Source organism: Cannabis sativa, chromosome 4 (genome assembly GCF_029168945.1).
Source record: "Cannabis sativa cultivar Pink pepper isolate KNU-18-1 chromosome 4, ASM2916894v1, whole genome shotgun sequence".
In the NCBI taxonomy this organism is placed as follows: domain Eukaryota; kingdom Viridiplantae; phylum Streptophyta; class Magnoliopsida; order Rosales; family Cannabaceae; genus Cannabis; species Cannabis sativa.
The window spans coordinates 1,158,107-1,176,436 of NC_083604.1; the positions used below are offsets into that span (position 1 = coordinate 1,158,107).

The following is an 18,330-nucleotide window of genomic DNA, read 5'->3' on the forward strand; positions in this document are numbered from 1 at the left end:
AAATTTTGTAGGATATCTTAAATAGCTATAACGTACATGAATATGAAAAAAAAAATTAGACTAAAAAATTCTTCTGGATGCCGAAACAAGTTAAGAGTGCATCAGTACATCCCTTTTAAGAAAGTGTATTGTAAAATCAGCCCATGGTTTATACTTTGATTTTGTTATTGTAAAATACAATTGTACTATCACCACTGCTCAGTTTTCATACTCATACGTGAAATTAATGATATCTTGATAAATGAGGGTCTCCTCTATTTTGTGTATTTTTTTTTACTACACTATTCAGTGTAAGCCACTAATGATGGCAATTTCCTTGTTTAAAGGATACCTTAATTTTGGAGGTCAGATATTTTTATGTCCTCAATGATGGACTAATATGTTGGATGTTAAGCTAACATACATAGGGGAAGATAATTATTTTATACGCATATATTTTAAGGGCTTTTTTTATAAATGTACAACAAAAATAAAATAATTACAAAAAATATACAAAAAAAAAAAATATTTGAAAAACTTATACATTTTAAAAATTTATTACATAAAACTATAAATGTTAATCATTAAATAATATAAATTATTAATAATTAAACTAATTACTATAAATAGATTACTGTAATTAATGTTTTTAATATTATTTTGTAATATTTTATCCTTATGTTTATTATATTAATATTTTAAAAATTATTAGTAATAAAACATGTTTATTAAAATTAAAAATAAAAAATTCTATAAAATTAACTAAATAAATAATAAAAAGTCTTATAAAAATAAACAAATTAAATATTTTTTTTTATTAAAGAATAAATGTTTATTATCTATTTTAGTATGAATTATTATAATTTAATAAGTTTTTTTTTTCAATAAAATACAATATCAAAATTATAAATGTTAATGTATATAAATATAAATCAATGCTTAAAATTACTAAAAATAAACATGACACGCAGAGTGATATAATAAACATATCTGAATATTATTATTTTGTTTATTAAATTAGTATGTTTAATAAATAGAAAACAAAATAAACATATACATACAAAGTATTTTATATTATTAGTATGTTTATTATAATTGTAAATATAAAAATAGACATAGCCAATTTATACTATACTAAAATAAATGTATTTTCTTTTTATTGTGTCTATATATTTATTATTTTTTAATGATTTAGTGGACGAATTTTCTATTGAAATACAATTCTTACATCAAAAAATAAATAAACAAACATAACTTTATAAACTCCAAATATTATTTAATTAGAAAAAATAAACAGGATACAATAAACAAAACAAAAAAAAAGATAAACAATTTTTTTTTATAAATATTATTTATTCTCTAAAAAATTACTAAAAAATAAACATGACACTAATATAATAAACCTATATAAATATTATTATTTTGTTTATTAAATTAGTATGTTTAATTAATAGAAAATAAAGTAAACATATATACATACAAAATATTTTCAAAGATTTTTCAAAAAAAATGTCATAATACATATTATGAATATTAAATTAAACAACATAATAGCATTACCAATATGATAATATATAGGACATATATGACATATTTTAATAAAAAAATCATGATTATATATGTATTGATTTTAAAAGATATACTATGCAATTATTAATATACAGATTATATACGTCATATTAGTAATATTGTAATACAAATTTTATTATTAATGTACAGATTATATACGTGATATTATATACAATATGATAATATATAGGACATATATGACATATTTTAATAAAAAAATCATGATTATATATGTATTGATTTTAAAAGATATACCATGCAATTATTAATATACAGATTATATACGTCATATTAGTAATATTGTAATGCAAATTTTATTATTAATGTACAGATTATATACGTGATATTATATACCATGCCTAATACAAATTTTATTATTTATTAGTAATATTATTGATTATGGTTTGAAAGCTTGCTCATTAAATGTTGTACAATTTAGCCATAAAATAATTATAAAAAGGATAAAAATATAATTATAGTAATCATTCTCGTTAAATACATCCAATATAATTAAATTAAGAATTTGTATGATTTTATGTAAAAATATTTTCAAATGTGTACATTGTAACAATTAATTTTTTTTTTGTACATTTTTTGTAATTATTTAAGAAAATATATACATTTATGTATAAAATATCATATATTTAAATACTGTTTTTTATATTGTAAATTATTTTAAATTTATCAAAATTTTACAGAATTATAACTTAATACATATTTGTCTGAGTTAGAAGTTAATACTTGGAAATAATATATATAATCAATTTAATGAATAATAAAGTGTAGAGATAAGGATATCCAATTCATTTTTTTTTTTACTAATTTACAAAATAGAAAGGTTTGATATCTATAGACAATTTATTTTATTTATGTTTTCCTAAAAAAAATAAGGTAAATACTATTTTGAACCTTCTGTTTTACAAAAGTTACCAATTGGACCCTGTGTTTTGTTAAATGACAAAATAGACCCTGTATTTTCTAAAATAATACAAATAGGACCCTGAATTGATTTTTTGTCAAAATAAAGTTTAATTATAATCCTTTCTAAAAGTGCTATATGACAAAACTGTTTACATTTTTTGTATCTGTTCGTATTAAGTATTGTCTTCAAGTTGGTTGTATTAAAAAAAAGTTATCAAAAATTAAGTTCAGGGTCCTATTTTTACTATTTTAGAAAATACATAGTCCATTTTGTCATTTAACAAAATAAGGGTCTAATCTGTAATTTTTGCAAAACACAATGTCCAAAATAGTGAGGAAAAAAAAAGTAATATAGTATTTGTATTTTCAATTTTTTTTTTCAAGAAATTTAAGTTCATTCTATTATTAGAGTACACAAATCTATTTTTACTTCTAAAACTTATATATATAGTTTCTTTTTTCTTTCTTAGTATTCTTTTTTTTCTCACTTACCAAACAATACAATACATTGTCTAGATTGAACTAAAGACAAAAAATGGGAGACCAAAGCAAAAATAATACATCACAATTTCACACCCACATGACTCCCAAACTCACTCCTACATCCCTTCCTCAACGCAATAACCAGGATTGGTCGCCGCCGGTCGACGAGGCTTCCTCCACTGCACCCACATCTCCTCCTTCATCTACTACTCAAGATTCTTCTGTTCATAGTAATCAACTTTTTTTTTTTTTTTGCATTTACTTTGTTTCCCTGTAAATCATTTTCCTTGCGTTTCTTGAACAATGAAATTGGGTACATATGGTATTTTATTGCTTGGTTTTTGGATAATTTATGTCTCCAAGAATCATAAGATAGGATGATTTGGCTTTGCCAGCTGATGAGATTGTCTTGCTGTATGATTCTCCGATGATGTTCTGAGACTGGCCTGTATATTTTGATTGCTATAACAATATCTTGAATCGGGTGTGTCTCGATTGTTTGAGTGCTGATTAAGTACCTTAAGTATCTGTTTTCAGAATCTATAGATTGACAGACTTTTACAAGAACTATATTGGATTTTTGCATTTCTTGGGATTCATTTGGTGTGTTCTTGATCTATGGGCTGGTTTTAATTGCAAGTTTGTATTGATATCGGCAAGATAGCTTATAATTCTTTTGGTTTAATCAACTGGGTATGTGGCTAGTGCATTGAGTGTTTAATTTGGCTTCTAGGTAGTTTATTTATTTGTTAATGTAATTTCTTTTTAGTTTATGTATGAATATATTGTATTGTCATTGGTTTTGATTATAATTTGTAATGATACGCGGTCTTTTTCTTCTTCAATGCAATCCTTTAATGCGTTGGTGTTATTTGTTGATTCTGTTTTCAATATCAGTAGATGATTAATTTGTGTTTTTTTGAGCGGGTTAATGTTCAAGAATTATCAAATTTGATTATAATATTTTCGCACCATCTTGTTCTGATAGAGTTATTCCATTTCTATTTCTTAGTGTTGTTGCATTAGGGACTGATAAAACGGACTTTGAATGTACTAAAAGTGGATTGTGTTTTGCAGCTGAAATGACTTCAATGGTTGCTAAGGCAGGTAGTTGTAGCGGCCAAGTATCTTCACCAGTAGCTGTTCAAGAAAAGGGAAGTAGGAATAAGAGGAAATTTCGGGCCGATCCACCTTTTGGTGGCACACATAAGATTGTCTCTTTACCTCAAAGTGAATGTTCAGCTTATGAATTCTCTGCTGACAAATTTGAAATTGCCCCAGGTCATGAGCAATCTGGTGTCTGTGACTATTGTAGTTCCAATCTAGAGCAATCTGATAATTTAAAACTTGACCTTGGCTTGTCTAGTAACGTTAGTTCATCTGAAGTTGGGCTTAGCCAACCTAGTGAGGAATTAGAGGTAGATGAATGTGAAGATGCTGGTTGGAATGATCTTACGGAAGCCCAGCTTGAAGAACTTGTTTTGAGTAATTTGGACACTACCTTTAGGACTGCAATAATAAAAGTTATGACTTGCGGCTACACTGAGGAAGTTGCTAGAAAGGCAGTCTTAAGGTCTGGCCATTGTTATGGGAGTAAAGACACGGTTTCAAATATAGTGGATAATACTTTAGCATTTCTTAAAGGTGGACAAGAGAATGATCCTTCAAGGGAGCATTGTTTTGACAGCCTACAACAGCTGGAGAAGTATGTATTGGCAGAATTGATCTGTGTTCTTCAAGAGGTTCGGCCTTTTTTCAGCACTGGGGATGCAATGTGGTGCTTGTTAATCTGCGATATGAATGTGTCTCATGCTTGTGCAATGGATGGTGATCCCTCGTATACTTCTGGTAATGATGATGCTCCAAGTGGGAGTTCATCTACTTTAAACCAACCTCAACTTAAAGTGGAATGTAAAAGTTCAGAATTGCATCTTTGTTCGCATAGTTGTCAATCTGAGGCACCTGCTGTAGCTTCAGTACCCAGCATAACAAAGCCAAAGGCTTCCCTTGGATGTGGTAGATTGGTTTCGAAGGAGGGAAAGAATTCCATTTCTGATTCTATGGATAAATCTTTCAGTGCTACTGGAACATCTCAATCTACCGCGTCAGAGGAGAAGCTTGGAAGCAGTAGAAGGGTCCATTCTGAAAGTAGCAAGAGAGAATACATGCTTCGGCAGAAGTCACTTCACCTGGACAAAGGTTTCAGGACTTATGGAAAAGGGACTTCAAGGTCAGGTAAGTATAGTGGTTTGGGTGGTTTAATGTTGGATAAGAAACCAAAATCTATGTCAGATTCTACTGCTGTAAATTTAAAGCATGCTTCCTCAAAGATAAGCAAGGCTATGGGAGTTGATGTGCCTCAAGATAATGGGAACAATAAGACTTCTGTCAATGCTGCAACCTCTTTCCCAGTAGCATCAAGCCTGGATACCGATAATGCATGTTCAATTTCTGTCCCTAAGAAGGATAATAGTCAGTCAACGTTACCTGCAGTCAGTAGTGTAACAGCAGTACCTGTGGTCGACACAGAAGTGTCATTACCTGCATCAGATACTCACCATGCTTTATCAGCTGCCGATACTGAGCTTTCTCTATCACTTTCTACAAAAAATAACTCTGCTGCTATTCCAACCCATTGTACTGCCGAGGCATCAAATTCTAGTTATGCTGGAATACCATATGATAAGTCTTTGGGGCAATGGGTTCCTCGTGATAAAAAGGATGAAATGGTTCTGAAGTTGGTACCAAGGATAAGGGAATTGCAAAATCTGATGCAAGTGTGGACAGAATGGGCAAATCAAAAGGTTATGCAGGCTGCCCGTAGGTTGGGTATGGAAAAAGAGGAACTTAAGATCCTAAGGCAGGAGAAAGAAGAAGTGGAGCGCCTAAAGAAAGAGAAGCAAACTCTAGAGGAAAACACCATGAAGAAGCTTTCTGAGATGGAGTTTGCTTTGAGCAAAGCTAGTGGTCAAGTTGAACGAGCTAATTCTGCTGTTCGGAAGCTTGATGAAGAGAATGCAGCACTGAGGCAGGAAATGGAAGCTGCAGAACAACGTGCTGCAACGTCTGCTGCAAGCTGTGAGGAAGCATCAAAGAGGGAGAAGAAAACGTCAGTGGAGTTTCAGTCATGGGAAAAGCATAAGACCTTTCTGCAGGAAGAATTAACAATGGAGAAGCACAAGCTATCGAAGATGATCCAGGAGCTAGAGCAGGCAAAGTATAGGCATGAACAACTTGAGGTATGCGTGAGAAAAAATTGTCATTTCTGATTTCTATAAACTTCCTTGGTCCTTTTAGTAATCTTAAGTTATTGTTTTGAGCTCTTTTCTCATTCAAAAGAAAAATATCACAGGCTAGATGGCAACAAGAGAAGAAATTAAAGGAGGAACTATCTATGCAGTCAAGTTCAGTGAGAAAAGATAGAGAGCAACTAGAGGTTTCAGCAAAATCATCGGAGAACATGATGAAATTTAAAGCAGAAAACAATCTAAAGAAGAACAAAGATGATATTCAGAAGCTCGAAAAAGAAATCTCTCAACTCAGACTGAAAATTGAGTCTCCAAAAATTGCTGCGCTCCGAAGGGGGAATGATGGAAGCAATGGTCGCAAGCTGGCAGATGTCAAAAGTGACCAGTATCAAAATCAAGCAGCTGCAAAGATGAATGACCACTCGGAGACAGGCAGTGTAAAACGCGAAAGAGAGTGTGTTATGTGCCTCTCAGAGGAAATCTCTGTAGTATTCCTTCCATGTGCTCACCAAGTGGTTTGCACAAAGTGCAATGAGCTCCATGAGAAACAGGGTATGAAAGATTGTCCTTCTTGTAGGAGCCCCATACAGAGGCGTATTTCAGTACGTTATTCTCGCTCTTAATTTTTTTAATTTTTTATTTCATTTTTGTTCTGGAATTTGATTTGAGTGGTTTTGAATAAAACATTGTGAGACTCCATATGAAAATTGGATAATCCATTTGAGTTCCAAATTGGTCTCTTCAGTTCACAACATATGATGTTGAAGGTACCTATAAAAACAGTTTTGTTGACTCATTTAAAATGAGTCTAAGATATAATATTGTAAATTTTAAAGAATACCATTACTCTCTCTCTCTAGTGAAATAGATTTGCACATCTTGAGTAATGTTTTGAATTTTCTTTGAGAATTAGTGAATTTCTTAAAATAAAATAGATGAGGATAATACCCTTTTGACTTATGCTAGGGAAAGAAGGGGAAATTATTTTGCTCAAATTTTATGATTTCTTTTGAATCATTTTATAAAAATTTCGTTAAATTGAAATTTCTTTTTCTAATTTCTCAAAAAAATAAAATCTTTTTCTAAAAAATGTGTTCTCTCATTTTCATTAGTGTTGACCTCGCTTCTAGCTAACGACAGTGAGTAAAAAATAAAGCGATTAAGTAAGATAATTAAAAGAAAGCAAAAACAGTATAGTAGAGTGAGCACCAAATTTAAAGAGGTTTGGCCCCGTAAGTATGGTAATAGTCTTTTCTCCTAGTATTCTTCTTAAAAGCTCTTACAATTGATCACTGAATAACTTTTTCTCTTAGATCACTTTTTTCTCTCTAGAGTATATTTCTGCAACAATTCTCTCGATCCCTTTCATAGTGAGGATTTTGTTATAAATATAATATATAAAAATAGATGAGGATTCTGTTATAAATATAATATATATTGTTATATAAAAAAATTGAGGTAAAATTACTCTAGATGTCAAAAATAAAAAACATTAGTATGAGAAAAAATAATGTTTCTGCCTAAGAATCTCCCTATATAAATCGAAGTCTATTTATCATTTAAAAAAGAAAAATATAAGGTTTAATAATTTAACATTAAAGAATGAATTGTATCATAATAATGTTTATTAGTGGTCTTAAGTTTTTTTTTCATTGTTTGGTTCCTTTTAAGATAATATTATTGTATTCATTCCATTGTTATAATGAAATCTAAATAAAGGGATGAGTAATTGTGTGTTTTTAAATATCTTCTTAGCTCTGCCAAAGATCTTAAAATTTTAGTTTTGGATAACGATAAAGAGTCTCTTGCGATCACAACAACAAGGCTAGAACTATGTTCGTACAAAGCAATAATAAATTTCACAATTAGAATTGAAAATTTTCGATATCTGATAATTATACTTGTTTCAAATTCAAATTTTCTCTTTCAAATGTTAAACTTTATCTTATTTTGTACGAACATAATTCTAGCATTGTGGTCGTGATCGAAAGAGTCTCTCTATTGTTTTCCACCACTAATATTTGAAGGCTTTTGGTAAATCTAATAACATAGTTGAACACACAATTTTTTTTTTTTAATTTTGATTTGGCTATAGTAATGTAATGATACAGTAATAATTACATAGAAGGAATGAAAGAGTGAAAAAAATAGATAGAGTGAATTGCACAATTCATATTACATTGATATATAATTACATATTTTTCAATACATTTTCTCATTATTAACAACTTAAATTATATTAATTAATTTGATTCTAATCAATAATATTTGTTTTGTTTGGCTGGTCCTCTTGGAATTTTGTTGAGAACATTGTGTTCAAATTTGATGTACAATTTTTGGGAGTCTCGATAGAGTTTTGCAGCAAGATTATCCACTTCATTTCGATGTCGTTCATACAAACCTGGAAGTGTTTCGAAGCACAACACCACTTCATAGTTCCATCCAAACCAATAAAATTAAACAAAGTTAGTTAAAATTGAAATTATTAAATGTAATAGCTAGCTATAAATTTGTACTTTGTATGCAATAACTCTAAATATGCATTCTTTGTATGAAAAGAGTTATTTATATGTATACAATATACGGTTAATTTTGTTTTGGATCATGTATTTTGTAAAAATTATCGCTTGAATTTTGTTTTATAAAATGATAAATTAGCTCCTGTAATTTTCTAAATAGTACAAAATGGTTACTTGAACTCAATTTTTGATAATTTTTTTTATAATCTACTTGAAAATAATTCTTAACACGAACAAATACAGTTTATGTACCAAGTTTTGTCATAATAACTCTAGATCAAGTTATTATTAATTTTTATTTTGACAAAAAAAAAATAAAAATCCAGTGTACTATTTTGTATCATTTTAGAAAATACGTAGTCTAATTGTCATTTAATAAAACAAATGATTTTGTAAAATATAAAAATATAGAATCTATAATAATATTTACCATAATATATAGCTGAAATAATTGTAATTATTGATTGTGGAAGGTATAAATATGTAATTCTAATAGCAATATTTTGTTATTCTTACCAATGTAGAAAAGATTCAAAGTGTCCACATAATTCCCAATAATTGACAACATCCAAAGAGTTAATATTGCCTGCACAAATTGAGAATCCAAGTGTAAATTGATGAAAAAAAAAATGAATTTTTCTTTGTTGACAATTTTGAAAATACTACATAAAAAATGTCATTTTTGCAAAAAGAGTATGATATTCACATATGCATATTTGGGAGGGTATAAATATAGGAAAACTTACAAAAATACTGAAATTTTGGTTAATTTTTATAAAAATATTGTCACACGAAATTTTTTTCAAAAATACTGTATTTTTATAAAATACCAGTAAAACACAAAATAGAACAACTCAAAACAACAGTAGAATAACTAAAAAACACTAGTAAAAACTTAACACAGTATACTGCAGTATGAAACTTATAAAAAAACACAGTAAAAAAATAAAAAATACCACCTGACAGTATTTTTGTAAAAAAAAAATAACAAAAATTAGTATATCATGTAAATTTCCCTAAATATAAATATAAATGAACAAGTGTTTTTTCTTAATTACCAGAAAAAAGAGTCGAATATCTCTTCCACTTGAAATGTCATAAAATTTCATTAAAACCCAATTCACATTTCTAAAGAAAGATCTACATGTTGATTCTGGCAGAGTAAATTCATCAAAATGTGGTGGATTCCTGTAATAATTAATAAACAGTAAAATTTCAATGTAAAAATATACTTTAAACTAAACAAATTATATTTTAATTGAGATATTATAATTAATAAATAGAATATACTCGAAAAAAATATCAAAAATATATACTATAATAACAATAATTATAAATAATTTTTAATATTATATCATAATAAAATTATTTTTGTGTAAATATAATATTTAAATATGATTATAATTTAGAAAAAAAACTATCAATTTTACATAAACTTATAAACTATATGTACGTATATATTTTATTAAGATATAATTATTCTTATATAGAGATATATTTTTCTTAATATATGATTTAAAAAATATATAATTAATTATGATTTAGAGATTATTCTTATTTATAACTGACTCAATACTTAATTTTTTTTATATAACAATTTATAAATTATTCTTGAACAGACTCGGCCTTGAGCATAGGCGGACTAGGCTTGTGCCTAGGGCCTACCTAAAAAAATGATCTTTTAAAATTACATAATTTTTTTTACTAATTTTTAAAAATACTATATTTTTTTCTAAATATTTTCTTTTATAACCTACTAAATTTTAAACTGAACCCATTCTTGAATTAAATATTCTTAAATGTTACATTGTAAGATTTTTTAACTAATATGTAAAGAAAAGATGTATGTATTTATATAATAATACCTATTGAATAGCCATGCTGCTCGAAACCAAAGGCATATGGTTACCATTGTGAAAAGAAGAATATAAGAGAGAAGAGTAACTAAATGGAACTCAGCTACTTCGAAAAGAAACCATATAATTGTTAACCCAGCTAATATTGCACCAGATACTTTCTTGTTCCTCCATAACAACACATCAGCAACTGCATTAATTTATATATTAACAATAATTAATATTTATTCTCAATTATCTAAAATTATTATACCCTTCTTTTAGGAATATTTGTTTTTATGTAACACCAAAAAATAATGCATTGTATATGTAAGTAGTCTTGACTTCTAAATTAGTTAAAATAGTGAAAATTACATATTTTATGAATTTTTATATAATTTGTGTAAAAATATAATTTTTAAAATAGTTATTTTGTGGGAAAATTTAAAAAAATTAAAAAATATGGAAAAATAATGTAAGGTAACTAGTTTTTTTTTTTTTTGAAAGAAAAAAAAAAAAAAAAAAAAAAAAACTAGTTACCTTACATTATTTTTCCATATTTTTTTAATGGGTAACTAGTTACTCATTTGATAATGGGTAACTGAATAACCTATATTCCCCAATAAAATATGATATTTTAAAAAGTTTAAGGTTTCTTGTAAATAAAAAAAGTGGCATTTATAACAAAAAATGGGGCCAAAATTAAAACAAAAGGCTGTGTCAAAACTTTATAAAATCAAAGAACTAGAAAAAATTAAACTCTACACAATTTAATAGAGGATTCCAAAACAAATTATATTATAAATTGGTTCTTTATTATTATTATTAGAGAACTTATTGAATTTTTGGTCATGAATTAAATTCTATGGTAGCTAGTTGGCCATTCAAAACAAAAAGAAAAAAAAAAACAAAGTGTAGTGTTTAATTAATTTATTATATATAGAAACTATATAGTATAGAATTATTTCATGAAGAAAAACAATTAATACCTTTTCCTCCTCCAAAGGTGGCATGAAGAGACCTTCCACGACCATATAACCTAACTGGTTTTGTATGGGGACCAATCTGATCACGATGAAGATGATGATCAATATCAGAATCAGATGATATTGAATCATTATTATTATTATTATACATGATTATTATATATATATGTATGTGTGTTTAATTTATTTTGTCAAATAATTATAAGACAATTAATATGGATGATAGTAGTTTATATATGAAACCAATTAAATTCTAAACTTGAAAGCCAAGAAAGTCATAATCATAACATAACAAAGAAAAGAATGGCTTACTTACAAGGTTTGCTTCACACACACGTGCATGCATGCATGTCTCTAATCTTAGCACACGTCACATAATATTAATTATTAACAAAACCCCTTTGAATCATTAACTTTAATTAATTAAAAAAATTAAATTTAATTAATTAATTAATATTAAGGACTATTCATATTGTTGGGTATAGGTATATGCTTTTCCCTAATAATATAATATATATACTCTAATATGGGGATTTGGTGTGCTTGAGAGTTGAGACATTTGTCCTTCAACAATATATAAATTAAATTTCAGTCCCTTTTATTTAATCTACGATCCTTTAATTAGTTCTAATTTTAAATTCATTCGTTATAATTTAGAAATAGAATTACAACATTTCGTCCCATAATATGACAGAAAGTTATTTTACAGGCATATATATAAGAGAAAACTATAAATTTTATGTTTTTATATTATCTCTGCAAAAATTTTACTTTTATTTTTCAAAAAAATTATCTTATAAAAAAAAAATTTAACAAAAAGTTAAAAAAATATACGAAAACCTAACCAAATATATATATTTAGGTAACTACAGGGGTACTCACACTATAAATTTTTTTTACCTCTAGTCACAATAAAATTTGTGACTAAAAGTGAAACGTTGTGACTAATTATAAATTGTTATTCTTATGTTGTGACTAAAATGTTCGTGGCTATAAATTATTATTGAGAATATGTGATATTTTTAAAAATTACTAAAATATTTTATGTATTTTTTAAAAGTATATTTTTTATAGGAGTCTTTGTTTGAATTTATGATAAGGTGTATGAGTTTCATGTAAAAATTAATTGACAATGAAATGAGTAATTCATTCATCTTATATATAGTATTATTTTTCTACATATCAATAATGTGGGACTATTTCTAATACACAGGTTAAATTGGTAGAATTTGTGAGTGTACATGTTCGAAAATTTGTGGATTTTTTCAAAATAAGTCAAAGACTACAATATTAGAAACTAGTACACATAGGCCGAAATAAATAGAGGTTAAAGGCGAAGACAATTGATGCTTTTAATTGTTCTAATACCGTGTTAGAATTTAAAAAGTGTAAAATGCATGTTCCATCGCAAAGTTAATTGTCTTTGAGAAGAATAGCTCATTATCTTATATATTGTATTATTTTTGTAAATATAGAACTATTTCTAATAGTCTCTTGATTGAGAGATGTGATGTGATTATAGGGAAAATTCTAGGTAACTTATTTGTCATTTCAATATTGAATATGAAAAACTGTTAACTAATATAGAGTGACAAGTGTGGATAATTAATTCAAGAATGATTTTCAACTTTCCTGTCTTTTAACTCAAGAAGGTGATATGATAATGATCACAAATGGCTTGCTTATATAATGCATTACAATATATATGAGTGATGAGATCCATGAGGTGGATACAAATATTTACAATTATACAAATGTTTGAGAAGATTCTAGGGGTGGTGATCTTGGAGGTGAATACAAGAATGGTTTGGGTGGAATTTCCAAACAATCGACACTCCCTTCCAGCATTTCAATAACTCGACTCATAGCTGGTCGATTTGAAGGATTGGTTTGAATACACCACAAACTTACTATTATCATCTTCTTCACTTTCACACTATCTTCTTCATTAACAATTCTCTTCAATCCAATATATGTCACTTGTATTATTAGCTTGGATATTAACATTTTTTCTTCCTCCAATCATTTCTAACACCATCATTCCATAACTGTAAACATCTGACTTATGTGACACACTTCCAAAGCTTCTGTTAAAAACTTCAGGAGCAATGTATCCAACTGTCCCTCTTGGACCAAACATTGAAACAATACTTTCTTCTCTTTTACAGATTTTGGCAAGGCCAAAATCTGAAATTTTGGGGACAAAGTCAACATCAAGAAGAATATTATGAGGTTTGATGTCAAAATGTAAGATTCTTGTGTTGCAACCGCGATGCAGATACTCGAGTCCTCTGGCAATGCCGAGTGAGATTTGATAGTAAGTTTCCCAATCCAACTGATGAATGTTTTCATTAGTTGTTCTGTCATCAAATATAAACTTCTCAAGAGATCCATTGGGCATGAACTCGTATATTAAAGCTCTTTTAGAACCTTCAAAGCAAAATCCCAAGAAAGTGACAACATTAACATGGGAAGTTCTGCTTATGGTTGCTACCTCATTGATGAAATCTTCCCCATCTTTACCTTTGGATTTGTTCAACACCTTCACTGCAACAAGACGACCATCACCTAAGTTTCCTTTGTAGACATCACCAAAGCCTCCTTGGCCTAATTTTTGAGTGAATGAGTTTGTCATTTTCTTAATTTTTGAGTAACTGTATCTTCTAAGTTGAAGGTGTCCATGGATTTTCAGCAAGTTGTCGACATTTTCATAAGTTTGACTCTGTTTCTCCCAAAGTCGGAAGAGTACTATAAGTACTACAATTCCAATTCCACCAAGTGCACCCCCTGCAAGAATTTTGTAAGGATAATCTCACATAAGTATATATATATATGGTCATATTAACTGTATCATCTATCAAAATTGAAATGAATGTAAGAACAATTTGAGATGATGTATCTTACCTACTCCTACTCCTATCTTTATTAGCTTTCTCATCTTCTTTTGTCCTGAAACAATATTCATGTAGAAAACATGTGTTAACTAGTTAAAGAAATAAATAAGAATAATTAGAATGTATGAGTAGTGAGGAACTAACTCCCCAAGATTATTAGTGCCTTGTGCTCCAATACCAAATACCTTTTGAATGCAAAATACACCGAAATTTATTATCTTTATCATTGTAGCATGTCCCTCCATGAAAAAAGCGGCATTTAAAACAATCACGATTTATTTCCACTTGAAAGATCAATTGATGAGGATAAGGATATGGAGGTGGAGGTGGATGTGAAAATGGAAGAGTGATAATTGGACATTGTTGTTTGAATGGAAAACTTATGTTTTGAGTGTTGCAGTAGATGTCATAGTCTCCTTGGCAACTAGTTTTATCAACATCTAATAAAGATGGAGTGATGCTAACATTGTGGCTGCAATTGTAAAGTGTGAACAATTTCTCAGCTGTAAAGTTATAGGAAGAAAAGAGTAATGAAATGTTAGGTGTGGGAGCAGAGAAATCATTGATAAGTTTACATCTATCCCTGGAATGATTCCAGTAAAAGGGTAGTGTTTTCTCCAAGACCACAAAAGAACTAAAATCTGGTTGATTGATATTTTTTACACCATACCAGCCTCCTCCTTTCTTGAATTGGATCTTTGGATCATTTTCTTCTGAACAGTTCAGTGTGAACACCCCACAATCAGGTCTACTGATATTGCTAAAAGGGAAACCAATCATGCCAAGTTTTCCACAAGGGAATTGGATTGGAGGTTTATACTCCTTTTTTTGCTAAGCCACAACGTATTATTAAGGAGAAGCTTTTCTGCTTGACTTAGTTGTTGACTTGGAAATTTGGATAGTTTTTAAGAACAACATACGTTGAAGAAAAAAAGAAGCAAAATAGCCACTCACGACGAACCTTTCCATACTCTTGGATTTATTAATCTCATTCAAGGCCTTCACTCTTTGCTTTTCAAAGTCTTTATAAAATGTTTCATTTGGACCCTAAAATACGGCAAAAGAAAAAACACACAAGGACTAGTGAACATGATGATGTTTGTGGCTTGTGGGGTCATTCATCACTTTGAGTCTGATGTTGATATACTTACTAAAAGGGAATCTGACCCAAGTGGTTATTCTGAACCCATGACTGTTTCACAGTCTTCCTCCAGGTACAATTAATCTTTTATGGTCTGTATTCTATCCTCAGTTAAGGCTTTTACATCTATTTTTTTTCTAGTTCCTGTTGACAAAATTTGGAGTTGGTTGTGTCGTTTTTCCTGGAAAAATCATAACTATGATTTCCAACTTATGTTTTTTTCTTTTTGGCTTGTTTGATCCATAATTTCCTCATGGATCAAGCTTGAAATTAGAGAGAAATGAGGTGATTATAGTCAGCTCTAGTTGTTTTTGGTTTTGTTTTTCATGAGTCTGGACAGTTAGTTTGTTTTAAGTTTAATTCTTTTCAGATAAAAAATTTCCTAATCTCTCTATCTCTCTTGTGTATTGTGTTCTTGTCTTACTGAAAAGAAACTTATACACAGAAAACTTAAGCAAAGAAGCTTGCATTTTCTAGACTCACTCTTCAACAAGCTTATTCATGTTTAGAGGATTGTAGTAGAAATCATAGTCTGTGCACATAATTTTATTAGTATTTTTAGTGTTCAGGCCAGGATTGTAATTGTGGCTGCACTTGTAAAGGGTTGTTGAGTTGTCAGCTGTATAATTATAGGAAGAGAAATGAGATGGATCAGTTGGGCTGGGAAGGGAGTAATAATTGATATGTTCACAACGGAAATTAGAGAATCTGAGTGAGAGATGGTGTCAATGTCAATTCTATACCAGTGCCCTTTTGCTTTCAATTGGATCTTCAGTCCATCTTCAAAACATTTCTGTTTGAGCACCCCACATTCATGGTTCATCTGGTCATCATCTCCACAAAGAAATTGTGGACATTTTGGAGGGAATCCCTCTTCTTCAGCTGAGCTTAGAAGCAGAGAATGTACCTGTATATTTTACCAAATATATATTGAGATGTTACCTTTTAAATTTGTGATTGCTTTAGTTTAGCATTAATATTCTTAACAATTTTGACAAAAGGTTGTATGTGTTGTGTACATTGTCCCACATACATAGAATAAAGGGTAGAGAATTGAGCCATATATAAGAACATGGGCTACTCCACTCATTGCTAATTGGTTTTGAGATGAAACACAGTACTAAATAAATTAGTGATTTGGAACTAAGAGTATCTACAATAGAGACTCCAAAATCTATAAATATGGTAAAAGTTGTGACAAATTTTTTCAGCTACAGTTACCACATCACTCATCCTTATTACCCTTTCTTCAATCTTCTCATCCTGATCACTAGACGGAATTCCCACTACCATAGTGCCTTCACACGATCTGGTGATGGTATTGGTTTTGGTAGAAGATTTGTCGAACGACGTAGTTTTGGGAGGAGACACTGATAATGGAGGGGCCACGTGAGTCGCACGTGAGATTGAAGCCAGGGTAACCGCAGTAAGGCTGTTGTTGGCCTTGAATGAAGAAAGGGAAGCTTATTGTTTGGTTTCCACAAGTTTTGGGGACTCTGCAAGATTCGTAGTAAGGGTCTGATGATGCAGCTTCAACTACTGAGTAATATGAAGAAATGAAAATGAAGAATATTAAAGGTGATAATGGGACATAGAAGAAAAAGAAGAAGAAGAAGATTTTCATATTGAAACTTGAACATGAAGATGAACATAGTCCAGTTAAAGTGAAGACCATTTATGTATTTCCTTGACTCTTGTTAAGTTTCCATAAGTCAAGATCTAAAATTTGTGTTGAATTTAGGCCATGAGTTTGTGCTATATTTGTGTTTTAATTTAGTATTCTAAACCACAATGTTAGTATTACAAATGCTCTTCTTCACTGCAATGTTCATAACCAAAAAGATGGCTATAAATTTTGCTTCAAGCACACAACAAATAGCTAAAGCCATCTTGTACTTGCTTTGGATCCTTCCAAGGAACCCACGATTACTGTACGGAAGTATACTGTTGAGAAGCTATTGTTGAAGGCTTGCTCTTACTTTGTTATCTCTCCAAGACATCATCAAGATCAATAGCTAAGAACTACTGAACCTTGTAATCAAGGGAGTTCAGACAAGGGGATTAGGCTCCCAAAGTTATTTGGGGAAGTTCCAACCTCTTTAAATTGATTGTGTTCATTCTCTATTTTGTGTTCTTAGGTGGCGTTTGGTCGTTTGGTTGGAGGTAATGAAATGGAATAGAATGGAAAGGAAACAATTTTCATTCCATTCCTTTGTTTGGTTGCATTTTAAAGTATTGGAATGGTATTCCAATGGAATGCTCTTTCCACCATTTTGGTAGAATGACTATTTCATTTTAAAAAGAAAGGAATGACCATTCCAATGTAACAAGAAAAAAAAAATTAATGATTTTTTTATCAATTTTTCTTATGCATTTTAAATTTTATTCCATTCTATTCTTATTCCTATTCACATTCCTATTCCTATATTTTCATTCCAATGTAACAAGAAAAAAAAAATTAATGATTTTTGATGATTGTTCTTGATAAACCTGTGCAACAGTGTGTGTTTGTGTAGTGTGTGCAGGTTGTTGGTTAGCTATATATTATAGTTATAAGATCTTTTATTGTCTTCCAATAATCTCTATATAACATGAGATTTAACCACTTGGGGCTAGCTCAAGTGGCTATAGGTGGGTGTGTGAGTGTTGGAGGTCCTGGGTTCGAATCCCAGGTAAAACATGTTGTAATATATAAACGCTTAAATCAAATATAATATGAGATTTTATACTCGTAACTGTAGACATCCGACTTATG

The 18,330-nt window shown here is 29.4% G+C and overlaps 2 protein-coding genes and 1 pseudogene across 3 annotated transcripts; 1 reads left to right on the top strand and 2 right to left on the bottom strand.

Moving 5' to 3' along the window:
• Positions 1–2,940: 2,940 nt before the first annotated feature.
• Positions 2,941–7,038, top strand: LOC115713925 (putative E3 ubiquitin-protein ligase RF298). 2 transcript variants are annotated; one of them, XM_030642405.2, is made up of 3 exons: positions 2,941–3,182; positions 4,030–6,191; positions 6,305–7,038. In XM_030642405.2, exons 1-3 carry the CDS (start codon positions 3,005–3,007, stop codon positions 6,821–6,823), a joined length of 2,859 nt encoding a protein of 952 aa, XP_030498265.2. In that variant the 5' UTR covers positions 2,941–3,004; the 3' UTR covers positions 6,824–7,038. The 2 variants fall into 2 exon arrangements, with proteins under 2 accessions (XP_030498265.2, XP_060969118.1); XM_061113135.1 differs by having other exon boundaries at positions 2,953–3,182; positions 6,292–6,429.
• A 1,301-nt stretch (positions 7,039–8,339) lies between these two features.
• LOC115714554 (reticulon-like protein B14) lies at positions 8,340–11,718 on the bottom strand. The gene is made up of 5 exons (XM_030643289.2): positions 11,544–11,718; positions 10,585–10,765; positions 9,778–9,907; positions 9,236–9,305; positions 8,340–8,628 (listed from the first exon to the last, which is right to left on the bottom strand). Exons 1-5 carry the CDS (start codon positions 11,689–11,691, stop codon positions 8,459–8,461), a joined length of 699 nt encoding a protein of 232 aa, XP_030499149.1. The 5' UTR covers positions 11,692–11,718; the 3' UTR covers positions 8,340–8,458.
• A 1,492-nt stretch (positions 11,719–13,210) lies between these two features.
• LOC115712435 (LEAF RUST 10 DISEASE-RESISTANCE LOCUS RECEPTOR-LIKE PROTEIN KINASE-like 2.1) lies at positions 13,211–17,850 on the bottom strand (annotated as a pseudogene).
• Between the last annotated feature and the right edge of the window lie 480 nt (positions 17,851–18,330).

Excerpts from the sequence above, each read along its gene's own strand:
- LOC115714554 (XM_030643289.2), bottom strand. The coding sequence starts at position 11,691 with ATGTATAATAATAATAATAATGATTCAATATCATCTGATTCTGATATT. Across the intron at positions 10,766-11,543 it reads CACCTTTGGAGGAGGAAAAG|TTGCTGATGTGTTGTTATGG; the intron begins GTATTAATTGTT and ends AAATTAATGCAG. Across the intron at positions 8,629-9,235 it reads TTTGAATCTTTTCTACATTG|TGGTGTTGTGCTTCGAAACA; the intron begins GTAAGAATAACA and ends GGAACTATGAAG.
- LOC115713925 (XM_030642405.2), top strand. The coding sequence starts at position 3,005 with ATGGGAGACCAAAGCAAAAATAATACATCACAATTTCACACCCACATG. Across the intron at positions 3,183-4,029 it reads TCAAGATTCTTCTGTTCATA|CTGAAATGACTTCAATGGTT; the intron begins GTAATCAACTTT and ends TGTGTTTTGCAG. Across the intron at positions 6,192-6,304 it reads ATAGGCATGAACAACTTGAG|GCTAGATGGCAACAAGAGAA; the intron begins GTATGCGTGAGA and ends AAAATATCACAG.